Consider the following 26219-nt stretch of genomic DNA (forward strand, 5'->3'; position numbering starts at 1 on the left):
CAGTCTTGCTGCATAAGAGGTCTGTCTGGACAAGTCTTCTAGATACGGGGTCATCACACAAGAACCCAACATATTCATAAAGGAGAAAGTCATCTGATACTTGAAAGCTCCAACGAGTTTGGTTGTCTGGTTATTGTGATAGGAAATAGTGCCATCTGGTACTTAAAAGCTTTAACGAATTTGGCCATCTGGACGTTGTGGTGAAGAAGAAAGTCATCTGGTACTTGCAAGCTCCAACGAGTTTGTTTGTCTGGACGTTGTGGTAAAGGAGAAAATCATCTGATACTTGCAAGCTCCAGCGAGTTTGGTTGTCTGGTTGTTGTGACAAGGAATAGTGCCATCTGGTATTTGAAAGCTCCAACGAGTTTGGTTGTCTGCACGTTGTGGTAAAGAAGAAAGTCATCTGATACTTGAAAGCTCGTAGAGTATTGTCAGTACTGGGCCAACTCGCAGAAAGCATGTCCTGGAGCTTAAAAGCTAGGGAACGGCAAAGGTCATAGGCTGAACTTAGAAGCGACGACAGACGAAAAGTTTTAGGAGTGATCCGCTCCTCCATTCCTTCTAGCAGGCCAGGGTCAACAAGGACGCCTTACCCGACACCTAAACGTGGTTAAACAGGCGCGACGTGAAGACAGTTTTTTCTCAGAATTCTAACTGGGCGTCGACAGTTATTTGCATAGAATAGGAAAAATGTCCTCGGACGCGTATGCTGTGCACAGCACAGTAGAACGACGACGCTCTCTACTCGCCAGTCGGGTGCACGGCTTTTTATCACACCAGAGAGGCGCATGTGACGAAGGTGCCGGAACGGCATTAGAATTTGCCACACTCATTACATTCAGGAAATGTTAGAAAAGGTAACAGATCTTTCAGATTTAATAGAGAACAAGAAGGCTTCTGCGCATTAAAACGGATAAAATTCTGGAGACAAGGGACGATATAGGTAAAGTTCGCATGATGGATAGAAGAACATCGACCTTAACCTTAGTACGGAGAGATTGAGAAGCCGATTACTATAGTTTCGGTTAAATGATCTGGAAGCACACATTTTTTCCTCCTGCGAAGCTTTAATAATAATGAGGATCGGAGTTGGTTTAAGAGTGAACCGAAAAAAACCATCTAAATTGAGCCCCACACTCAGCTAAAATGTGATAGGTATCGACTTGTGCTGTCAGGTTATACGTGTTATTCAAACCCCATAAATCAACTACAGACTCCCACATATGGTTAAGAATGATGAGAAACAATGGTATTGCGTCAACGTAAAATAGTTGGTGGATAAAAAATGCTTAAGTCTAAAAAGTTGGATCTTTATCCGAAAAGATCATGACTCGCGTTCTCCCGGATTGAAAGGGTTTTAAACTATGGAAATGCTTAAAAAATACCAAGAAAAAATAAGGACGTGTAAGTAGTCCATTTGAATTCCAGAAACCCAAGCTGTGCAACACAAGACATTCGATAGACGAGACGAATCATGTTTTCCACAAGAATGCCTATATACGGCACACATAAGGCAAAGATCGCTGAAGCCATCCCGCAAGAACTTAATAGGAGGTCCTTTGCGTTCAGCATACTTTCCAGTTTACGATGACAGGTCACAATGGTTTCCAGCCGCCGTATATATAATTCATTTGGCAACTAGGTGGAACAAACTGGATAGACGAGTTCCTTAACATCACACATTTCGGAGAAGAGGAAGTAAATTGAGTAAGAGATAGGGGAAACCATAGGAAGTGACAGCAAATACATAATCATTAATGATGCTAGAACTTGGGCGGGAAAATCGCTTTTTTTGTCACTAAAAAAGCCGCCATTATTTATTACTAGCTATTTTAAATATTTAATGTGTCTAATATTTTTTAAAATCCATGACAGAACCTTTGCAGTACTCGTTGATCACATCTTATTATTTGACTTTAGGTTGGCGGGCGTGAAGGGCATATTTAGTTCATTGCGAGGCGAGTTACCAGCAAACACATTCGTTGCACCATCGGAGGCAACACTCCAGCTTCTTGAGCGACCGTTATTTGGGGACGCTCTGTCAGCGACGCGCGTTCTTGTGTCTGCACTTTTCCTCCCTACCGCGGCGACATTCGTTGGTCGCTTCTGTTTCACGAGCGTCGAAAATCAGCTACATCGCACGCTACTTGTGAGTACGACAGGAGCTACAGCCCACAAAAATTTTGTACCTATAAATTTACTAAATACATGCAGCAGAAACCAATTAGCAGTACTCTAGGAGTTTCTCGATCTTCATCGTCTATCTTACACAAGTCTATTACGAGTATTACGTATTACACAACGTATTACGAGTGAGTTGTGCTATGCAGTAGTTTGAGAACAGGCTCGCCATGAGTGGCAGCTTTCTTTTTAGTTTGAATGGTAGGGAACAAATCTATTTTTGGGCTGTCTACTATATTGCTAAATCAAAAAAAATATCGATTGTTCTGTACCAACTGCAAACGACTCAGTCAAAAAAATCTTAGTCACCTCTTTAGTAATTTCCGCCGAATTCAAAGCATGCAGCATCATGTTCTCCGATTTTTCCGTAGTAGAACGCAGCTCTGCTCTCGTTATTCTTGTGGAATTCCTCGATCGCCCAAAAAAGTTTTCCAACTGTGTTTCTTGAGTTTTAAAAAGAAAAATCACACGAAGCTAGTGTATCGTAGTGAATCGTAGAGTTCAAATAAGTTATTTTATGGAAAGAATGCGATACAGTTTGGGGCAGATGAACTTGCGTGATATCATAATGTCCATCCATGACTTCTTAATTTGGTTAAGGGCAATTCGGATAGCATTAGCCTTCATCTTCAAAAACTTCTTACGAATATTTCCTGGTGACGGGTCTCGTCACGGGTAATGACGCGGTAAAACAAATCTAGTTTTTTTAAAGCGTTAAAATTTTTTAATTTGTATTTGCTGAAAATGGCTCCTCGCTTGCACCTACTATTTGAAAGCGGTACACTATGAAAGAACGTTTTAGGAGATCTTAAGTTAATTTGGTGGTCTTCCAGCATGAATATTACATGTTTCGTTTGCCGGGCCGCTCAAAAAAGGCATGTCCTAAATCTGTCACGGCTAATACAAAATCGCTAGTGCTTTTAGCAGTGACGCCCCCAGCTGACTCCCAAAAGCCTACAGTATAGGCAGCATTTGCTAATAACATTCTTAACACAGAACATAATGCAGAAATAAATCTCCGGCTCTCAAAAAACACTGCCGAAAGTCACTGCAAAAAAACTCGTAAAATACGAAGCGCACGTTTGAATGCTCTACGAATGGGCAACGAGTTTAACCTGCGAATGGCAAGTATCATGTCACAAACACTGCCTCGAATCAGATTAGTCAACGATAGTAAAGCGTTTTTTCGACACTTTTTTACCCAGTAGCATATATTAATGTTTTCAAATAAGTATATGGAAAACAAAAAACAGAATCGTTATTTTTATATTTAAGCTAATGCTCATTAGCTTTGGTCAGTTTCTGGAGCCATAGATTACGTAATATTTTCATTGATTTTTTTCCACTACAGTGCTAAACTTCACAATGAGGTCAAATGTTAAAGACTACCGAAAGTCTGTGTATCTATTGTCATGGAAATATGATGTATTATTAGAAACAAAAGTCACTCTTCTAAATTGGACTAGCGGCATTAGCAAGCTCACATTCACTGCGTTTACCTAAAATTCTGTGCTGTAACGTCATCAGCGACAATAATCATTCGTTGCAACCAAGTAAAAATGTATTATAATAATCATTTTTCAGTATGATATGGAAATGATGATCACAATAATAGGGAAAGTTGTACTCAGTATTTTTAACGCGGCTTCATTTAGCTGAATATCGGTAAAATTATCCTTTTCTCGCTAATCCTTTACAGAAAGCATCGCAGATTTGTTATCATTTAAAAGTAACTTTTATGTAAAAATAAGGTCAGTGTTTCCGCTAAGTAAACCATTAAATTATGCATATATTTGTTCAAAGTTACGAACATATGTGGAAACACTAGTTGAATCAGCCTGCCGTACTTAGTGGTAATTATTCAGCAAAAGAATATTTTCTATGACGACGCTAAATGCCAGTCGGTTTTTGTCTCTAAAAAAAAGAGATATCCGTCGACAAAATGTATTCCAGACTTATAAAAATTCTACCTTTGGCAACCGCAAGCAGTATTATATTCAACTGAGCGTATTTCCGGCTGGATACGGCGAAAACATTTTGATGAAGTCAGAAATTAGGTTTGCGTTCGAAGCACACCAAGCATGGATGCAATAGTATACAATGAGATGCGGCGTTAAGAACGTAATGAATGCGATTTTGCCCGAACAAATCAGCCGTATTATAGGTCTCTTAACAGAAGGATTTGTATGACAGAAGTATAACTACGTTGTTATTGGATCTCATTTTATAGATCATCAGTGATCGACAGCACGTATTCACGTACTCTACGTCTCCGAGCATGTATTCACAAACACGTTCTAAATGAAGACACCCGGGAAATGTTTCTGACAAAATTAGATATTTGTATTTGTTTATTTCTCATCATTTCATTGCCATCGCTATCAATATCTAATTTTTATAATTATATATTCAAGCGTGTACACGTTTGGTTGAGTCTTAACTCGTCACCTATAATTTTAGAATTTCTGAAACGTTATTTTGCCTTTATTTGCTGCATAAGTTCTTTATTTTTTAATTAGCATATAATTTCTCGTGATTTCATACTCAGTTTACATGTAACCATTTATCTACTACTTGGTCTTACTTTTTCTTTGCCTTAGAGTGACTGGCGCTTTCCATCTCTGCCTATATCCTTCGTAATGTAAGCTTTCATTTGAGCCACCACACAACCAGTCATCTCTCTCTGCTCACTACCTAGCCCTAAGGTACAATAATTAAAATATCATTAAATAGAAAATATCAACACATCCACTAGTCACTCAACACCTAACAACCCGTTTGATGCCTTTTCATCTTGTGGGTTTTGTTTAATAGGTAGCAGTATTTCATTATTGTGGCTTCATGACAGCATCAATCATCATTTTTCATTGTTTTATCATTTCCCGCATAATTATTATTTTTCGCATTTTTTATTATTGATTGCATTCGTATCCCTACAAGAATTATCAGTTGACCGTGCTTATGTTAAATATATCTTTTACTAGTAAGAATTATCACTTCCGTATAACAACGGACAACAAGCCAACTCGTATCCGCTTCACCCGCCAGCGAAACCTTTACGGTGTTTCGTACGGACGTCGTTGTCATCAGCATTGCTAAAATCACTGATGATCGTTATCGTTTTTCATTGTCTTTCTCTCTTCCCCGTTTTCACTTTCGTGCTCATTGTGCATACAAAATCATTTGCTGAATCATCGGTTGCAGACATAATGCAAGGAACAGTTTTAAACGTCGTCCCTTTATCTTGCAAGCATTTCAGACACGTCCCACAAACAAGTTTAGAGGGGAGCTGTATGAAGTTTTGTATTCTTCCGAAAAAAGCAAGCAAAAGTTGCATGATGCTTTGTCCGATTATACGGGCGTAGCCTGCCATCAAAAGCTTATATATACATCTAAACCACCCTAGCTACCCACTGCTTACTGATGAAACGCGTTTGTTGTATCACGACGACGATCGACCCCGTCTCCCGAAGCGGCGTTTTAGAAATTGGAATATCTTCCGCCATCTTTTTAGAGAACTGCTAAATGAAGCCGTTATTGTCACGTCACCTAATGCCACAAACATCAGACAAGCACGCTTTAAGAAAAATCAGATGAATACACACTCATTTACATGCATTCAAGATCTAAACCGGCTAATAGCAATGACTTGCTAAAGTACAATGGCGGGGATAACGGAGCTGGAGTCATGCACAGATCGTCCTTTTGAATCACTTTTCGTCTTACTTTTATATTGAAGACTATTGTCTTTATCTCGTAAAGATAAAGATGCCAGTACTCGAGAGTACTGGCACACTCGATCTGCAATTACCTTTGGAATTTTTCCTGAACCTAAACAATGTCCTCGTTTTCCTTCGACAATTGGAGAAAATTAGGGAAAAAGAAAACTAGACGAACTCCCGATTTTCTTAAAACCATAAGTGGAAAATCATACCAGGAAAAGAACTGAAAGTGCAGGTTTTGGGCGCTCTAACACGGTTCCTCTCAGATATGTATGTAACGTTAGTCGTAATTTTCACGCTGAAGTTCAATTTAAGACGGTATATGTATATAGCAGTCTGATAGATACTGTGACGGTATCACGCAAGATGGCTCAAGCCGCGACCAAACCCAGCTAACAATACTACTAATAGTAGTAGTAATAGCAGTTGCGCATGTTATCAACTTGGCTACGTTACGTCAGTGTATTGAATCAACGTGACCTATGTAAATCGTTTGCTTTCTTAGTGATTTTGTTATTAATTAATGATGACATTGTTTTACTTGAAAAACGGACCACTCTGGATTCCACTCCTTTTATATGTATACATACTGGATGCGTTTAAAAACACCCGTCCTTGGCCACGTCCATTATACGCTCAAATTCATTTAACCCGCCGTGCAAATCTTCCACAAGCGATCGTCTAATGGGTGGCATTGTTTACCAAAATTACCTATTTATGCTAGTTTTATACATTAGTCAGTTGTTCATCGAACCCTCCCCCTCTGTATGGGCTGGGACGGGCTAAGGCTCAACATTCCTTCTCTCATACGCTTGGAATAGGCGGTCTTTTTTTCTATTAATAGAAGTTAATAAACGTTTTGTATTAGTTGGTTACAGTAGAAGATTGTTGTTTTAGAACTGACTAGACCCACACTAGCGAAAATTTGTATGAGAACGTACCACTGTCAAAACGCGTAGAAGACGTTATTCTTTTTAGGTCAGTTAAACGATTCAATGGAGCAAAAACCGTACAGCACATCATGACGTAAAAGGAAGCGTTGTTCATGAACACAAATTGATACAACTATTCCTTTTGATTATAAGAAGATTATATTGATTATAAAGAAAGGAAAAGGGAATGTCACGCAACAGAAAACAGCTAAATTGTCAACAATGTAACAGAAGAACGAGGCGGATTGTATAAAAATTGTTTTTATGAACAATGTTTTGGAGGTGCGTAGATAACTGTTCGGGCTTAACACCAGTACTTCTCATTCCAAATCACAAGCAGAAGAGCCAGTAGAAATGATTCGGTATGCTGCGCTTTGGTGTGCTTTACGTGTGACATCTACGTTGCACTAGCCTGTGCATGATAGGAATTAGGGGCTGAACGCAAGACCATAACTGCGTGCGAACCAATTCCGCGGGGCACAAGATGTTTACGAGACCAGCGTATCAGTAATCTGGATCGAACAAGTGCCCGACATTAAACCATCTTTCAGTAACGGATATTTACTAGTTGGTTGGGGTCTGTAGTTTTTCAACACTGTCAATGAACTACTGCTATTTCTCATTATGATCCTTGATTCATGGTTGTCGTTTGTGGTGGGCATTTCCAGTGGTTGGGTGACAATTGTGCCCTAGTTAACGCTGCATTTGTTTTTACCCATCAACGCGTGCCAGTAACCGTGGCTGCATTTGTGGTCAGGCAGATTACATTGCTTCAAAGTTGAATTTGTGGGCCTGTTGTTGCTTCTCAATTCGGTCAGCTTTTTTCTCCATGAGGTGCAGCACTAACACGATGATGAGGTTGACAAGAACAACACCGCACAGTGCTAGCCCAGTGTGAAGCATCTTGCGTGACGGCGTAATGAACAGCTTGTTTTGCCATAGGCTTGGCTCTTTAATTGGGTTCGGAATGACCAACATCTGCGAGTTAGGAATAATTTGCGTCCACTGATGGCTTTTGTTAAGGCCTGGCATTCGAATCTCTAACGATTCGACGAAATTCGGGGATTGTCCAATACCGAACAGGATATACGGTAACTGCAGTGAGCCGTGGCTGGTTTGGTAAAGCTGTGCTGCCGCCGAGCTGCGCATTTTTGCCTCAGAGTCTGTGATGGTGTACATTGCCAATGGGCCCGGCTGATTGTAACTAGAAAAGCAAAGTACAAGGAAAGATACAAGACGTTCAGGGAGTGTCGCTGAGGAGGTGCAAGTTGGCCGCGCTTGCATAAATACTAAATAGAAGCTATCAGAGAAGTCATTGTATATTTGCACGATTCTAATTGTCGTATACGCGTAGCTATAAAGGATACCATATAAGAGTAATAGTTACTTGCTGTTGCTACCGGAGCAAGCAGTTCATTATGGGAAATTGCTCCAATCACTTACCCGTATTCAATGGTGTCACCCTTGCCATCACAATGATCTTTACTGCAGAGTCCACTAACGATAATCACTTTGATAAAACATGCGTCCTTACTGTAGGCATTTTCTAGCGCCTTGATTGACCAGTTACCAAACTTGATGTCGCCCTGGGTGACAAGCACGTCCATTTTTCCGTTCTCACGAATATCAAAAAACCCAAGGTTAGTAACCTGTTTCACCTGGCTGAAGTCTCCAGGATACATATCGGTTTTGAAACTGCGATTAATTACGCAGAGGTCGCCTTTCCCGTCACATTTCTTATTTGTGAAGCTGATGAGTCCACGGCCGCTGTTATTAGACAAGTTCACAATCGCTGCGAAATCAGGGTAGCCGTCCTGATCGAAGTCGGCCGATTTCAATGACATCATAGCATTCACTTTGTCTGCGTAATCATTATCTTTCCAAAAGCTTTGATCTTTTAAATCAATTATCTTTTCCCACTTGCCGTGACTCGTCCAATCTTTCGTCGAATTGGGTAACCAAATGTATGCTTGATTGCAGCTAGGACTGCAAACCTGCACAACGTGGAGGAGTCTGCCAGATGAATCGATATCCACGAATACCGACTGACCCAATTTGTCTGATTTAAGACCAAGGGGATAAGGTCGTCTTGCCTTCTTGTAGACGTCATCTTTTTGCCAAATCCACACCTCGAAATGATCAAGAGTCGAAATGAGAATGTCCGCGTTCAGATCGCCGTCGACATCAACAAACGAATTAGAATGCGGTCGCACGACAGTTGGCAAGTCCGACAACGTGCGGAGTTCCTTCGTCGTGCAATGCGTCTCCTCCATAACTTTTCCGTATTTTGTCTTGTTTCGTTGGCATTCAATTATGTGCCGATGGCTGCTGTCGTTGAAGGACGTCAATATGTCTACGTAACGATTACCATTATAGTCCAACAACAAAGGCTCAACGTAGGCCTCAGTGAACCTCGTGACGTTCGCCTGAAAATGAACACGTAGCCCAGAAAACGCGGTGTATTACAGCCTAGCGAAATATCGTAAGATTCCTGGATAATCGAGCATATAATATAGTACCGAGATATAATATGGGTTACATTTGAATCGAAAATTGGTAATAGTATATAGAATAAAGATAAAAGATGAGCATGGAAACTTTCTTCCTAAGAGTATTGACACACACATAAAGGGATTTATCTGTGGCGTAGTCTCCAGTGCCCCAATGTATCGTGATTGTTTTCGTTTCATATGAGTACAGAAGCACATCTTGAACGTTGTCTCCGTTCAGATCGGCGGGCATCACTGAATCGATCTTATCCGGAAAGTCTCTGATAAGAGTTTTGCGCTGGAAACAAAAAATTCAGAATAAATGTGCGTTTATCCAGGCGAAATTAGCCTGTAATATTTTCGATGGTACAATAAACCACTGAGGTGGACCTTAAGAATATCAAAGACATACAGGACATTATTTGCAGAAACTATGCAAAGATTTTCAGAAGCTTTTGCTGATATGCAGACATAAAACAATAAGTGATTTTTATTGTATGATCTTTATTGATATACTTTAGTTTGTAGTGACTAGTGTATTGTACTTAGTATGATTAACTAAATCAATTTCGGTGAACTTAAGTTAGTTTCTTAGGTCTTTATGAAGCAGCAGTCGATTCCATTGTCACTAGCTCTTAAACGAATGATGAGTTCAATTGCTCTGAGATTAGGCTGGCCAGAATAATTCTTTCAGCGACGCTATCTATAAGAAGCAATTATTACTACGGCAGAGTTCCATATGGGTGTTGCCTACCATCCGCATTTGAGAAGAATAGCACACAGTATGTTCGCAATGCTAATTGAATGATTCATCTTCACAAACATCGTTAAAAGTGCAACCGTCGTACATACTCGTTTCAAATTAAATTGCCTCGATCTGTCGTATCGAGGCAATTTAATTTACGCAAGCTGACAGGGAAGCGATTTCATAGTTGCTCATTCTAACCACGTACAACCTTTAACTGGCACCCCTTTTGCGTACTAGAATTACAGTACTACCAATAACGCACTTCAAATTTCTCCTCGCCGAATCTCGGATTCTGTGCCTGATTAAGATCGACCTGATGGAATCCACCGTCAGAACCTTTCGACGCAATAAGCACGAACACATCAATCGCCTTGTCACTGTTAAAATCCGCAAATGCAGCAAGGTAGCCTGACTGGCTTTCTAACACCGCTTCACTAACGTCAAGGAAGTGATCCTCGGCCCCCCAGCATAACGGAAATATGATCAGCATCAACAGGGCAATGCTGGGACTCGGCCCCGTCATTTTTTTCACACGTAATCTGCCGGCAATTGCTTTTGACCAGCAGAAAGGACACTTCGAACAATGATGGCCTAAGCAGCATGCGTTTGCTAGTGGCTTTTCTGGATCTGCCAACCCCATTGCCATACTTGTTGGCCAATAGAGGTGTCTTCACCCATAGGTTACGGAGAGGCTCGCTGTGTGTGGCGTTGCTACTGCGGGTTGTGATTTATGATTGAACTACTGCGGAGCGATCTGGTTGTGATATGGTGTAACGCGGTCGTCGGACTGGCTCAGTAGTTAGCTGTGCGCTGAGCGACAAGATTACAGCGGATAATAACAAAAGACCTGTAGTGTTAACTTCTAGTTATGAATTCATGCTTTCAAACGACCATACGATGGTTTAATGCTTGAACAATTAGAACTGTACTAGTTGCACTAATCGTGTACTCAAAAAAAGGCTATAATAAAAAAGCGGATCATCTTTACCGAACTATGTGTAGACAAAATCGCCTCGTGTGTATTAAAAACAATTGTTTGGATGGATCTAGTTTTCAACTAGCGCCTTAGTTACACGTCAGATTTTAGCGTGACGGTGCGAGGGATGTGCTCGATCAGCTGTTTGCACATTGGCATTGAATGTGCGTCTATACTGGTCAAATCTTTTTATTGATGTGCGATGAATTTATGGTATGGTTTTTTTGAGCGACCGTCAGCAGTAATGCCGCGGGTGCTTGGATAAAAATACAGAACCATCTCATTACATTCACAAGAAGACAGCCAGTCAAGCAATCCTTGTTGCTGTGTGGTGACCTGTGTGGAGTCACTGACTCAATGACGCATACGCGCGTTGAATGAATTTTTTAGCAAGTCGAAAGTGTTTACCGATCGATTTGGCTAGTTTGATTCTCACCGAAATAAAGTTCGTCATTCGTCGATGTCGTAACATAAGAGAAATCAAATTACTCTCGAGTAACCTAAAAGTATCTAACACTGTAAGTTAGAGGTGTCGTGCAGTTCTTGCTGAACTTTAAATATGATAAAAAGACACGTCCGAAGATTTACGAATTTACAGGAATTAAAACCAAACCCGTTGTCAACCGAAATTCCGAAAAGAATTGAAGCACACAAAATCCAGTGTCAATCCAATTATTAGCGTTGAAACGCTTAAGCAAATTTCGCGGGGGAAGGTGGTATCCTGAAACAGACTTTAAAAAGCTGGATCATGTTATCCGCTTACCGTGTAGCTTGTCGACAGCTAGCTACGTCGGTAACTACTTCGAATCCTCAACAAAAGTTCGGGGTGATGAATGTCTTTGATAGAAGTGCAAAACAAAGACATCGCGAAATGTGGGTGGCCAACCCTGAAGCTGAAAAGTATGATTATCTACGCGAAGAAGTTGGCTACCGGAACTCTGATCGATTATTTGACATCAAACGTAAACTCAATGTAATAGTGGAGTTGGGCTGCGGTAGGGGTTACATTGCACAGCATCTTATGGAAAACGTTGCTGATGAGTATATCCTATGCGACATGTCGCAAAAAATTGTAGCGGCAGCACGAGGTAACGACCGTCTTAAGGTATGTAGGACTGCATTCTGTCAACACTATTTCATTCACATGGATATATATTATATACAATCATAAGAAGCCTTAGTTTTAGCAGGCTCTTACCCATTTTCATAATATATTCTTTATGACATAAGCAGATGTTTCCTGCTCATTCAGCGTTTACGTATTGCAGAAGTAAACAAGAAATGAAAGCTTAATAACAGAACAAATTTCTAGGTGAGTCGGCGTGTTGTAGACGAGGAGCAACCACTACCTTTTGCCAGTAATTCTGTTGATGCGGTGGTATCAAGCCTAAGTTTGCATTGGGTTAATAATTTACCCGGGCTTTTCCGTAGCGTATACGACGTACTTAAGCCAGATGGCGTCTTTCTTGGAAGCTTGTGCGGGAACGACACTCTGTTTGAGTTACGGAGTGCCCTCCAAGTAGCGGAAACAGAACTCGAAGGCGGGTTTGGCATTCATGTTTCGCCGTTTATCGAACCCACGGATCTAGGCGGTCTTCTGCGAAACGCTGGGTACAGAATGCTCACCCTTGATTCTGATAGCATTGTTGTCGGCTATCCCGGATTGCGTGAGCTGATGGCAGATCTCAAAGGAATGGCAGAGAATAACTGCGTGTGGAAACGAAAGACGCACTTGCATCGGCGAACGCAGAAGTTAGCTGAGGCAAAATACAAAGAGATGTATGGAAACGAGAAAGGCAATATTCAGGCAACATTTCACATTTTATCGTTCATAGGGTGGAAACCCCATGAGAGTCAGCCAAAGCCCGCAAAGAGGGGCAGTGCAACAATGTCGCTGAAGGATCTTGACAAGTTGAAAGAAGAATTTCCGGAGAAAAACTCTCAGCAAGTATAAAGTCGTTTAGTTGATAGCAAACAGTGACCGTGTATGGATGATGATTATTATCAAATGAATTGTAAATCCAAGTTAGAAATATAACAGAAAATAAATGTAGTTAAAAAGTTGACAACAACGGTGTTATCTCGTGGCCAGTGAGTGGCTTGTCAGCGTTTATGTATGGAAATGGTGAAAGTGTTTTCTAGATAACCACTAAAACGTCTGCGCGTCCACTATGTTTTCCTATTAAGGATGCGTGCTCACCATTATGTAGCAGTATTATTGTGATGAAGTTCAACTGATTACTACGGTATTCCCTAGATGAATTGCTCAATTCGCTAAGGTAATAATTTCAGGTGTAGTTGTCATCACTAGTTTGGTAAGTTGTGTTTCGTAGGCTCCAAAGGACTTCGATGGGATAATTTATATGTAAAAATAGTATTTTAGCTTATTGATTTGGAAAAGCTATGGTGATCTCAGTTGAAGTGATCTCAAAACAATCACGTTTTATTCGTAGCTTAACTGGGCTTTACTAAGTTAGCTTATGTGCAAAGTCGTGTTTGCTATAAAGAAACATAATGCTGTACGTCCAAACAATGCACTTTAACAGTGATTTCAAAATTCGTGTTATTGTACGTATATTTAGTCAGTACAATTGATTTGTAATTGCATACTTCATTATGTGAGGCTTCTGCGAATCGGCCGAGAAACTGCGCCTTGTGTGATAGCCATGTGGTTAAGCAAAGCCAGTTGGCGAGATGAATCAACCAGAACAAAAAAATTAATAAACCAGTGAAGTATTTCGTGCATAGCCACAGCTGCCGAGCAAAAGATTAGTCGAGAAGAACTTTAAGATCTTAAAATTCGAATTAAAGACTCAGCGTTTTAACGTATCTATGAAGTCCTTCGATAGATCTACGTGGGGCATTTTTAAGTGTAATCGAAATTGCACTTGTGAACAAATGAAATCTCTATTCCCTGAGTTTATCGATGAACTCAGAGAACAAAAATTCAGAAACTCATTCTAAGTTTTGTACTCTATCGTAGAGTACAAAACGTATTCTCATCGTTGTACCTGTCCGAGGTTAATGGTTCCTAATGCTCAGTGTGTTAGTTTTTTAGGCAATGATTCTTAGTTAATAGTGCTTTTATTCTTTGTTATCATTAAGGAGTTTTTAATACAAATTATTTAAATTTTTAATAAATAGTATAAATAAGCACCTGCTTATTTAGCAAGTAACACATGTAGAACATATACAGGCAATGCTTTTATAGCGAAAAGTACTTGCCGTAACTGCCTGTAGATAGAAGTGTGCTATAGTTTTAGGCGCACATTTGTATCCTTTTTTTGCAGTTCGTACGTAATAATTATCGTGCTAATGAGTCAGCTGTAACAACTCGTCCATGTTTGACGTTATAATCGTTAGCTTGAGCTCACTTCAAAATATTGTTCAGGCAGTCGATACAATAAAGTCGCGACGTTATTTGTAGGTAGAGACCAAAGCCCATGCGGATCCGCAGGTGACGTGAAGACGTGCGTCGGCGGGGAGAAACAAGGGCAATAGATAGTGTCAGGGAATTCTATAATTTCCTATGTGCTGCCTCATTCCATCAAGTGAGATGGCGGGGCAAAGTCTTTTCCAAATCTTTTCCAGGCAATCACCATTCATAAATATAAATTTATATTGACTGTTAGAGCGAAAGCGGAGTACAACCGTGTAACCTAGTCACTCAGAAGCGTTCAGACTGCCTTCCTTGGGCAGCTACCGTTGCGGTTCGACGTTTGCAAAGAGGGCCAATCGTTTATGGCTGTTGTTTGATATGTGAACTACACGCGTGACCTTGACTAGCTGATTACTTTTCGGAAGAAAACAATACCGGGTGGTTCTAGCAAATAAGGCATCATTCGAAACTTGTGTTTTCACTTCATAAAAAAATTGTTCATACCATAAAAAGGGTGGAGAGATATATGTTATCTTGTGATACATCTTTTTGCAGTGTTTTACTGTCATTGATAGCATTTTTTAGAAAAAGTGTGATCAATAAAAAAGCATCGTGTTGGGAATAATAAGCATTATATAACTGTTGGGATTTGCATTTGGAACCTGTTATCTATAGAGCCAGCGGAAAAGTTCACAGAAGCGTGTATGTAGGACTACATATTTGAAAATGTAAAGCTGTATTTTCAAACAGATGGTTGGCCATGTATAGATTGGTATAGACATATCGTGGAGTTGGAGAAAAAGCAGAAATCCTCTCGAAATTTCAGTTCCAGAAACGTAAAACCGCGATCAACAATATCCAAAATCGAAGGCAAGGCATATACGTCGGGTATAAATATTTATACAAAAATACATAAACAGGTATCACTAACGAGCGCTAATTTGACTTTTAAACGAGCCTGATTAGCAGTTCTTATTAGATTTTTGTATATCAATAACGTATGAGACTTATCGTTAGCGTAATACGGCTATTGTTTAGAAGATGATTGGAAGGAACTACTACTTTTGGTAACGTCGCGGTAATATTAAAAAGCATTACTAACGTCCTAATTTATTTCGATTTCCCGTTGCTTTTTTACTACATTTAGGGTGGTCTTGCGTTCATCCTGACCAAGGGAGCTGTGAAAATCTATCTGAAACGACAACAATACATGCGACAGCTGCGCAGGCGAGTTTTCAACTTCGGCGAAGCATGCGTAGAACTCGATGAAGACGACATCAATTCTCTTGGCAACGATTCGAATTAGAAAACGATTGCGGCGGAAACGTGAGGATACAGAACATTAGTCACTGCTAATAAAAACAGTAACAAATGTTGGCGTCGATCAAACGTCGTACTCAGTGGACGGCAGTCATTTCGAAGCATTAAACATACGCGGTCGGCCACAATTTGCTTCTTGGTCCCTTGGGGAAAATTGGTGCTCCTTAAACTGACTCTGCATTGCTTCAGATCACCTGAGAATGATCGTCGGTACTAGCGTTTTCATGGTAGTTTACTGACTGACACCGACACGGCCAAATAATTATGCTAGAAAACTGTCGATCTAGTGGATTATATAACCCGTTATACCGAATGGGGGCATTCAACTGTCCCCAGATCTTCTCCTAGTAGCTCACAGTAATACACTAATAAAAATATGATGTTCGTGATGAAACCATTATTATATACATAATATAACCCTAGACGGCTTGTGACGTCAGTCTAAGAAATGGCCTAGCAAGAAAAAAAGCTATTGAAATACAAAGGGAAGCAAACGAGATCCGACGAAATACAAGATGCCGGTTTCTGGATGATAGTTGGAAACGAAAAACAGCTGAGAAAAAAATGACGGTTTTTTCTGACGTTCTTATATTCTTGGAGTGACGTAAACAAACATAGATGAAAAACAAAACGAGGAATCGGTTGTTAGCGAAAAAGCGAAAAGCGAATGCAGACAAGTAGTTCAGTCGTTGGATAAGTTAATTTTCGAAGTTCAAACGAACGCAAACATAGGTGTAATGTCTGCTTGTTGTCCAATGACCTGTTGTTGAGTATCGCATATAAACGATGAGATCGTTGACACCTGCGTGGTATCGCGGTGCAACTTTTATCATTGTAGTGATCAATAATTTTGTGCACTCTTTTTGCTTTATCTTTTATTCATATTTTAGGGAAGCGCCGGTTGTAAATTTTTTGCGAGTGCGTTTCTTCTAGCGCTTATTACTTTGACGGTGAAGTACCTTTAGGGAAACAGGTGTATAATGTGTTACGTTACAGCATATGAAAATCAGAAAACGCATCAGCTTTGTCCGAAGTATTACCAAATCGATGTAATATTATTCGTAAAATGTTTTTGTTTGTGTATGTTGATCACGATAATGTACCAATTCGAATAAATAATTTTTCCTGAATAAACGTTGACCGTGTGTTCTTGGGTGAATGCTTTAATTATTGAAGGTCATACGAACGTGCCGAACGATAAGCGTTAACTATCGCGAACTAAATTCATTAGACTAGAGTATATAGAGAGATGTACATTAAGCGAAGCTGAAAAATACAGTTGCGGTGCATTAGCAGTCAGTTTTTTTGGCAAGTGGGCTATATTCCAGACTGTGCTTCGAATAATTTAAATTTAAGTTAAGTTAAGCCGTCCAATGTCGTGTTTTACAAAAGCAAAGACATGCTTTACAGTTGTTATGAGCTATTGTTGGCCTCCGAACATATACCTGTGCTCTATTTTTATCAACAACGCAGTGCCTTGTATTTCCATGAAGCTTGTCACATTTGCTTTCTAACACTGGTTACCTTATGCATAAATTTATCCGATTTATCGCAACGAAAATGTACTTTACGTAAACGTGTTTACGCATTCATTTCGTCGAGTTAAAGTAAACTATTCCAATTTTAAAAAGATTTACAAATGTAAGGAACTGGCTCGTGCTTCATACCGTATCTCTTGCTCTCTGAATTAAGAAGCTTGCTTCAATTACTTTGAAAGCTGGTAACGGATTGCAATTTTTTGCATATACCATTAAATTTAAACGAGGGAAAACATTTCGTCGAATTAATTCATACGCTCGCGACGGCAAAAATCTGATTTCGCTTACGCATAATTTCAAGCGCCTCAACTCCACTTCGGATTTAAGAATGGACAATATTTTTTCATTTTCTTTAGTATGAAAATTGACATCTATAATTGTTCATATAATCTGTTGTCTTCATTGCTTAGCCAGTCTTAGTTTTGATTTAAAGAAAATATATTTTTTTAGATTTTTTTTTAATTTTAGAAAGAATTTAGAATCTTCTAGCGTAATTTGTAACAATTCTGTTGCAGCTGATTTTGTTTGTAACTAATCGAATGCGCACGCATTGTGTTGTTTTATTGTTGAAGTAATATCATTACCATGTAACAGACATATAAGACGACCATGTTCGACCTCAGTTACTCCACAAACTCCATGACACGTATATGCATCGCTGAAATATTTTCACTCTTCTTTTAACTTGGATCCTAATATATCTATTCCCTGTGGCTAAACCATTGACATACTTGATCAAAGGGCGCTGGTTAAAGCCCATCGATGACACACATTCATGACAAACGTTGGGGCATTAATTTTTATTATTTTTTAGGATATTCTTATTTTTTCTATATTGTAGGATATTTTAATTATTTATATTTAATTATATATAAGAAAAAGAATCTTATGTTCTAATAGTTTGTTCAGATTGCATTGGTAATGTGGTTCTAAAACTTACGTAATAGATTTATCCTAAATATCTTTAATTATACTCACCACGTTGTTATTATTAGTACTAAGGTTTATAGGAAAGACTCAAATTGGTGGTTTCGGTAGGAAGACGTACATCAATACGTCAACTTTATCGTTTCATTCGTGGTACCTTTTGGTACAGAGTTTGGGGATTGTCAAATAACATATTAAAGCGAAATTGAAAACCAATGAAAATAGAACTACTAAGAGGTGTACATGAGAGTCTTTTGAGTTTAAACAATAGTCTTCTCAAATAAATGTTCTTGAATAAATAAACGTTTAGTTTGGCGATAATTATCTGGCTGAACATTGTGAAGTAATTAACGTTTTAAATAAACTACAATTTTTTCTTGTATGACCAAGATACCTTAATGAACCGGCAGCGCGGATTTTCACCAGCTGCTGATCTCACCTTTATTTCAGCGAAGGCTTCACCGACGAAGGCCTTACCAAAGCAGACGAAAAACTACCCGCTAAATGCGGAAAGCACCACGATTATCACGGCACTGCACGGCACATCATTGGGATTTCCTATTTGAGCAATATGTCGTTGAATGTCTAGTATCCATAATTTTGAACAGGACTAAAGTTCGATTTTACTCAATGAAATTTGCCCACCGTGGCAAAAAGCTAGTACTAGATGACGAGAAATTCTAAACCAATTCTCTGAACATTCGTAGAAACGATGTTTCTCTATGCATATCGTTGATCCTGAATTTTGAAGTATAAACTAAAATATCCTAGCACGCATCACCACGGATCTGACGTGAAAATTCGAAAATTTGGAATAGCTTACCTTCAGTTAATTTTTTTAAAGTGATCTCGCAAATTTTAATATAAAGTGGTACATTTTATGATCTATAAGCTTTTGAATGAGAGAAGCATCTCGGTGCATTCTGGAAACAGTTTTGTTTAAGACTATAAAGTGTTCAATTAATGTAAGGTCTTAATTCGCATATCATTTTTTATTTAACAACAACGAAACATAAGCACAACCATATACGAATAACTGGTAGACACACTGAATTCAAACGTGTTAAAAAATAAAAACTTACCAGATTGTAAAGTACAATGAATTTATTATTTCTGCCATACTCACCATAATCTGTCTGACACCCCCAGCCTAGCTGATATTAAGAAGTGCTGATAATATTACATTTATAGTACAATTCCAGCTTCCGTTTTCATCGTTTGCTTGTCGTGGTCCTACACTAAGGGCACGTGCCTTTCAATCCATTTCACTATGGCAATTTTTTATGCGTCGAGTAAAACTTATCTTATAAAATTTTACCAGATCTTCACCATGATGTTATCCACAGCTTACTATTATAACGCTCTGATGTCCTAAATTTATATCACCCATTATTGGTGTAATACTATTCGCTGTGAAGATGAGCCAAATATCCAAAACTACTGGTCTGTGTCGTTTGCGTACTTCATGGTACCAATACATAATGCACACCGCAAAGGCCAACATCGATCGATCGCTGTCATTGCGATAAATTCAGAAGATAAAATGACTGATAACGTTTAAAATATCATTGTCGATCAGATGTCCCCTCTGCTTCGCTTCGTTGTAAAATCAGACCCTTTATCGTATTGCATTTTTATACACAAAATTCGGCAGCAATAGCACTTTTGGCTAGCTAGTTTTTCACGATACAGGGTATGTGTGTGAAAGTAGTAGTTGTGGTGTCCAACGATTGAGTACAAATAACTATATTAACAATAATAATAGTGGTGGTGCCAAAAAAAATGTCTGATTGAAGACATAGCGATGCAACAACCAACACATGTCTATTTCTATCACGTCAACCTTAAAATAGCCAGTCTTACGTCTCATGATCAATAGTGGCAACTATTTTTGTTATATAGTTTGTTATATATAGGAGTGCACACACTATTTATTCGTGCTGGTAAAGATTTAACTTGCCGCAGGGATGTTTCCTTAGCATATTTCTACCAATTATTTCTTTCAGCCCAAATGGCATGTTTGGAAATTTTTTTTAGTTTTGAGAAATAGGTTCATCTGAGTAGTCGTGCCTTATGACTTGTGAAACAATAACTACGCACTCCTTACACTATGAATGCATAAATATATCAAATGGAAAGCGTTTTAAACGAGATACCTTCGACAGGCTTTGCACGAAAGGCGAACTTCAGCCATTAATACAATTATACTGCCTGTTCGCAAAAAACTTAGGACATTTCGAATGACTCTACTGAAATACAAATTCGAGACAAAAAATTCGCCAGCGGTTAACACCGATTTTTCGGTTAAGTTCGCGGTGACAGGCCTATTCGCAAGAGATTATTCTATTTAATCACAATAGTGATAAAGGTCCGATTTTGTTATGCATAAGTAAACTGCCAAGCGAATCTGTCCCTTTAACCCAAATGGCGTCGACGCAGAAAACGCCAAAGCACATTCTATTTAGCAAGAGCCCTAATATGCTTTATTTTAAAGCAAAGTGTCTTTATATACACACTTATATTACAATTGATGATATCATGTACTTCCACTAACACTATCCTGATCAAAATTTACAAGCTACATGTTCACACGCCCATCCATACACACAGGGACCCGCCCACATAGGTCAATGGCAGGGGGTTAATGATATTGATAACAGCGATCACATTTAAGGCCATTCTACTTAATAAACATAATTGTCTATGTGTGCCTATTACCTAAACAAATGTCGTATGTTAGAACATAGTGACAAAATGGGCTTAGTTTAAATTGATATTGTTTACTATTCTGGCAATGTCTGTGTAACAAAGCTCATTTGTAAATTAATGACGCAATTTTCGTAACTTTCGAAATATTTGTTTTACGTTGTTAAATATTTTTTCTCTTTCTCACTTTTCGGGATTTTTTCGTATTTTTAAAGCGCAAATAAAGAGTAAAAATCTACCACTTATATTATTGAACGTCTATGTTTATATCGTATGTATGTCTTTGATTACGTTATGAAGAATGCATAATCTATAAAACAAACCTACCCAAAGTTCGCCTATTTCATGTAACAATATGAGTAAGGTGAGCGTGAGTGTACGTGTGTTTACATGTATACGCATATAGGCGTGAATAATAGGTGGATTAGTGACTGAATGATTTATGAGTGTTCACCGAGGAACGCGCGGACCTGGACTTTTCGCGTATTCCCCCCCGCGCCGCCTGATTTCTGAAAGAATCGCAAGTCATAAAATGCTAATTCTCTCCTAAATTCAAATGATTTTTAATATATTTTTCATAATTCACTTTCTATTTGTATACATAACATACAACGTTATTGCCACAATTATTGAACAATGCTCATTAACAGAACATCGGCTTGTCAGCATCGAGAATAATTCTACGTATCAATGTTATCATAAGTAATTTCTCCTAAATTTGCTTGCAACTCGATCATTTTTTGTTTACAAAGTTCGTAGCTGATAATGTATAGTTAATTTCGTTGATTTCTTGGTCCGCGACTGGTTTTCATTACCTGAAAATTCACACTTGCAAATAATAGACCCGATACACCGACTGTCGACACCTCGTTGGACACCCACTTTTTCATCTCTCATTGCTAATTATCGTTAGAATAATACTAATGATGTAATTGCGAACTCATATATAGTTGTATTTACAACATTGAGATGTGTCGGCGGTTACACGAGAGGCCATACGAATCTTCGCTAACAATAGATTTCGTTGAAGATATCTTTTTTCCCCGTTTTCCTAATACGAAACCTTGTTTTTCTAATGTTCAACTTTTTTCTCAGTTGTCTTGCTTTTCTACTGGTAGCGCTACTAACCAACTCATGGCACAACCTCTAAAAGGATGATTCTCTCAAAAAAGGTGTATTAGATTCCCTTTTGTTAACTTAATGTTCTTAAGTCTATACTAATACAACCACTTCCATTCTGTATTTTTGTGGTTAGTTCAATAATAGGTACTCCGCCGCTCACATCTGTTCGTAGGTATAATAGCCCTCTCCAAAGAGGTACACGCTTCCCGGGTACCATCTCAGCTAGATAGTATATCTATACTATATTTGCTGCCCGAATTCTAATACGTACACCCACTAGTGTTGTTTCCTCTGCCGAATGTACAGCCGAAATTACTACTAGCATATACGACGATACGGATATCGCGTTACGGCTACCCTCAACAATGTTCATCACACAGGCTAATTTGTCATCGTTCGATAAATCACTAAAGATTCTGTAGAAAAAGCTTCTTAGGCTGATCAGCATTTAGTAACAGCGCATTAGCGTTCGTTTTGTCGTCGCTAGACAAGTCCCCTCTGTAACCTATCAACATTCTATTACGTCTTGCTATTCCTCTTCCCATAGAGGTCCGTTTCCACTTAATAACCCTCCCCCGCCCTTCAATGGAACTGAGTTTCATAAATGAATGACGAATAAAGCAATTAGTTTTTAAGAGTTAACGAAGAAAATTTTCGTCAAAAAGAATGCTCAAAATATCTGTAGTAATTTTAATTATTGTAACTATAGGAGGTCGAATTGAAAAACTACGTGCACGACTTAGAATGACAACTGACAATCATTATACCTCGGTAATAGTCATGAAAAAAACAGCTACGCACATACGTTAGGAAGAGTCCAGAAAAACAATCGAGTCTAGGGCGAGTTACTGAAAAGGGAGCATTTGTTCAGCGCCAATAAATACCAACAACTTTAGGACCTAGTCTGTTCTCTGCTTTGCCTATTCAGTTTGTTTTAAATTAGTTTATTAATCTTAATAACCAGACATGTTCTATTAAGGGAGTCCCCCATTACAAATACATGCGCCGGACGAACGCCTATCACGGGTGTGTGCATAGCAGCGATCTATACTATTTTACTTGTTGTTTGGCTTCTTTCACGACCTGCTAGTGCATAATGATCGATCATTATTGTTGTCATCACTGTGTTAACTTATTTGCTAGAAAAAAAATTACGGATAGTTGTCGTGGGCACAGTTGCTTCTACGAAAGCAGCGGATCCCGCAACGGTGATGCTTGTACGATCTGGCACAGATCGTACGTTCGCCTTTTTGCGGCTCTAAACATAAAAATCGGAAATCTTTTAAGGTAAACGTGTCAATAGATAAACCAAATGGGAAGTGGAGTAAGCAACAATCATCTGGAAAGACTTCTCCGCCGTTTGCTCGCACGCCCTTGGCTCGAGGAACGTCGAGCGCTACTGCAGTCCCGAATCGCCGCCGAGTCTTCATCGGCTGAACGTTTCGAACCACCACTACCCGTGCCGATGCCGCAGCTACCGTGAATTCGGTAACGATTGTCAAGTGCTTCGAAAAACGGATGGTCAAGGGCTCGTCTCAGTGACAGCCGCTCCTTCGGATCATAAGCAAGCATTTTGCGGATGAGGTCGAACAGGTCACGAACCTCTTCATCACCGGTGGTTGCGTACCGATGCAAAGGTTTACAATGATTTCGTACATAACGGCCCGCAGACGACTTCTCGTCCCAGTCTAACCGTCCGTGGTAGAAATACTTGGTCTTAGTTCGTTTCGACATCTTCGACGGTATCGGGCCGAGAATACGTTCCATCATGGCCAGGTGTTCACGGTTATCATGCGTCTGAAAAAGTGTTATGCCTAAATACAGCTCGAAAAGAATGCAGCCAATCGACCAGATATCACACGATTGATTCCAGCCCAACTCGAGGATGACCTCAGGCGCCCGATAGTGGCGCGTTGAAACAATCGTCGAATGGTGTTCATGGTCGAAAGTTGCCGAACCGAAGTCAATTAGCTTAATCGATGTATCTCGTACACGGCGCGTCTCACGCTTTTTCCTTTCGTTGTATAGAACGTCAAAATCGGAACGGACGAAGAGGATATTCTCCGGCTTTAGGTCAGTATGCGTCAGCTTATTGCGATGTAGATGTAAAACGGACAGAATCAGTTGGTAACCGATATGGCGAACCTGTTCCAGTGGGTAGGGATGGTAGTTATTATCCTTGAGAAAGTCGAATACGGAGAGGCCTAGCATCTCGAACGCGATGCACATGTGTCCATGATAGTTGAACCAGTCGAGCATACGAACGCAGAGCTTCTGGCCAATCGCGTCGTCCTGACGGTTAAGCGTCTCCAGTACGTTGATCTCGAGCTTAGCGGCGTCCCGATATTTGTCGACGTTCTTGATAATCTTCAGGGCGAGCTTTTCTTTTGTTTGCTCGTCGAATACCTGTACGACCTTACCGAAGGTTCCTTCACCGAGCGTGGCCAAGATTGTGTAGCGTTTCCGGATGACATCGCCGACGTGGTAGATCAGATGTCCATCGCTGTCGTCCTGGATCGGAGTCCGGCTGAGCGGTGAACGAGATCGCGATCTGGACCGGGAACGCGAACGGTCACCCTTACTGCTACCCGCCCTGTGATCAGCGAACTGGCGTGAACGCTCCCTGCACCGTCGTTTCCGTCGGTAGGACGCTGAAGAAGACCTTCTCCGCCGATGACTCGAGCTCTTTGATGAGTGCGTCATTATGGGATGGACCAGCGACCAGGGCCGGCGATCGATCACTCAAACAAACTGCTGAGAAATGTTTCAAAGTTACCTCTAAGGTATCATTACCGCCTCGCACGCTTCGTGTGAGAACAGTCAACCTCAAACTAACACATTTCCTTCCCTTTGGTTGGTTTTGGTGACGTGGTTGATGTGTTTTTTGTAGCAGGTGTTCGTGTAGGATTTGTCTTCTGGGTTGTTTGTCTGTGTGTTGCTTGTTTTGCCTAACTTGACAGTCAGTAGAAAATTAATATTTCAAAACCACCCTCTGTATACAACTCGCCCTGTGCAACTAGACTGTACAATCGGATAATACAATTTCGTGTGTGTATAGTCGTGTCAATACTAACCCATATATTATCGTTGTCGGCAACGCCGAGTCAACGATGGTGATATGACAACCATTGTCTTCTTGCTCTTGACTAGGGTGATCATCATGATCACCGCTATATATTGTAAATTATATTATTGTTTTGTAAAATATAGATCGATTTTTTTGAATTGCGAGACGATGCAGAGCGACCACATTCGTCTCACAGGTCTGCATCTGATACAATCGAACGTGGTCCACAGCAGATTAAATCTTCTCAACTCATATATATATATATATTACACAGCGGGAATACAATTACATAGTGCATATAACATGCACATCACGTCTATATATCTACCTATATCTAAACTCAAAACATATGAAAAGCAGACAATACACAAAATGAGTGTTATCCAACTATATACCTGCCTGTTAGAACTGGTACGGCCACATCGGACTATCCCCTTTTAAGGCCTATACATAGCCGAGCCATCTTGCCATTGACTGGGTGCGAATCAAACCAGTCATATATATAGTTTAGATAGATGCTGAACAAAAACAATGACATACAGACTCTCACCTACGAAACTTCGAGAATGGCGTCTCCACTAGGATCGTGTTGGCGCCCGGCGGCTCCACGGTTCCGTGACAAGCACCTGCAGGACAGTCGACTGCGTTGGAAAGCGCTTCTGCGATTACGACTGACGAGCCAACTGCTCGATAACTAATAGATTGCAACGGGCCAAAATGAGCGTCACCAGACGTTACGGGACAATGATGCAGCACAGCAATACTGGCACCCCTACAACAGCAGCCGTAGCAGCAGTCGGTAGGTCGCTCGGTCGTATCAAACTGTGCTCGCAGCAGCCGCATCTGCTGCTACACTAAACTTACGACAGCCTGAGCTCTTCTAGAAGCAGCGGAAGTTGACGTGAAGATTGGCGTGCTAAAATTGCGCGGGAAAATTCAAAATCGCTTATGAGCTCACAGTTTAAAGAAGCTTTTCGGAGCCAAGCGGACTAAGTGCATTAATAGCAAAACAAATGAATAGCGTTGGCATGTTTTTGTGGATCGAACAGATCAGAATGAGTTAATGGTTTTGTTTGTATGTTTTGATTAAGATGACAGGAGCACCAGAACTG

General features: G+C 39.9%; 4 protein-coding genes across 8 annotated transcripts in view; 2 read left to right on the forward strand and 2 right to left on the reverse strand.

Moving 5' to 3' along the window:
- LOC111259441 (E3 ubiquitin-protein ligase MARCHF5) overlaps positions 1–16885 on the forward strand; it is a 40160-nt gene extending 23275 nt beyond the window's left edge. Inside the window, exons 5-6 of one of the 2 annotated variants that reach the window (XM_022831456.2) lie at positions 1921–2149; positions 4412–5965. In XM_022831456.2, coding sequence (XP_022687191.1) covers positions 1921–2149; positions 4412–4486 — 304 coding nt within the window. In that variant the 3' untranslated portion in view covers positions 4487–5965. Of the gene's footprint in view, positions 1–1920; positions 2150–4411; positions 5966–15574 lie in introns of those variants that run through there. The other variant, XM_022831455.2, reaches the window with a different exon arrangement.
- LOC111259437 (T-cell immunomodulatory protein) lies at positions 4499–10804 on the reverse strand. Its single transcript, XM_022831448.2, has 4 exons — positions 10335–10804; positions 9461–9622; positions 8279–9261; positions 4499–8039 (listed from the first exon to the last, which is right to left on the reverse strand). Exons 1-4 carry the CDS (start codon positions 10716–10718, stop codon positions 7598–7600), a joined length of 1971 nt encoding a protein of 656 aa, XP_022687183.1. The 5' UTR covers positions 10719–10804; the 3' UTR covers positions 4499–7597.
- On the forward strand, positions 11231–13120 carry LOC111259440 (arginine-hydroxylase NDUFAF5, mitochondrial). The gene is made up of 2 exons (XM_022831454.2): positions 11231–12153; positions 12361–13120. The coding sequence occupies exons 1-2, from the start codon at positions 11797–11799 to the stop codon at positions 13000–13002; spliced, it is 999 nt and encodes a 332-aa protein (XP_022687189.1). The 5' UTR covers positions 11231–11796; the 3' UTR covers positions 13003–13120.
- A 2413-nt stretch (positions 16886–19298) lies between the features above and the next one.
- On the reverse strand, positions 19299–26195 carry LOC111259438 (dual specificity protein kinase CLK2). 4 transcript variants are annotated; one of them, XR_002679638.2, is made up of 2 exons: positions 25658–26195; positions 19299–21427 (listed from the first exon to the last, which is right to left on the reverse strand). XR_002679638.2 is itself a non-coding variant. In XM_022831449.2 (2 exons), the coding sequence occupies exon 2, from the start codon at positions 24741–24743 to the stop codon at positions 23376–23378; it is 1368 nt and encodes a 455-aa protein (XP_022687184.1). In that variant the 5' UTR covers positions 24744–24791; positions 25658–26195; the 3' UTR covers positions 19299–23375. The 4 variants fall into 4 exon arrangements, 3 of the variants coding, with proteins under 3 accessions (XP_022687184.1, XP_022687185.1, XP_022687186.1); XM_022831449.2 differs by having other exon boundaries at positions 19299–24791; XM_022831450.2 differs by having other exon boundaries at positions 19299–24794.
- Between the last annotated feature and the right edge of the window lie 24 nt (positions 26196–26219).

Source organism: Varroa jacobsoni, unplaced genomic scaffold (genome assembly GCF_002532875.2).
Source record: "Varroa jacobsoni isolate VJ856 unplaced genomic scaffold, vjacob_1.0 scaffold_330, whole genome shotgun sequence".
NCBI lineage: Eukaryota > Metazoa > Arthropoda > Arachnida > Mesostigmata > Varroidae > Varroa > Varroa jacobsoni.

Bases quoted from the DNA above. Each gene is read 5' to 3' on its own strand.
- LOC111259438 (XM_022831449.2), bottom strand. From the start codon at position 24,743: ATGACGCACTCATCAAAGAGCTCGAGTCATCGGCGGAGAAGGTCTTCT.
- LOC111259437 (XM_022831448.2), bottom strand. From the start codon at position 10,718: ATGGCAATGGGGTTGGCAGATCCAGAAAAGCCACTAGCAAACGCATGC. The intron at 9,623-10,334 runs GTGCGTTATTGG...TTTTGTTTCCAG, and splicing joins TCGGCGAGGAGAAATTTGAA to CGCAAAACTCTTATCAGAGA. The intron at 9,262-9,460 runs GTGTGTGTCAAT...GTTCATTTTCAG, and splicing joins CCACAGATAAATCCCTTTAT to GCGAACGTCACGAGGTTCAC.
- LOC111259440 (XM_022831454.2), top strand. From the start codon at position 11,797: ATGTTATCCGCTTACCGTGTAGCTTGTCGACAGCTAGCTACGTCGGTA. The intron at 12,154-12,360 runs GTATGTAGGACT...ACAAATTTCTAG, and splicing joins GAGGTAACGACCGTCTTAAG to GTGAGTCGGCGTGTTGTAGA.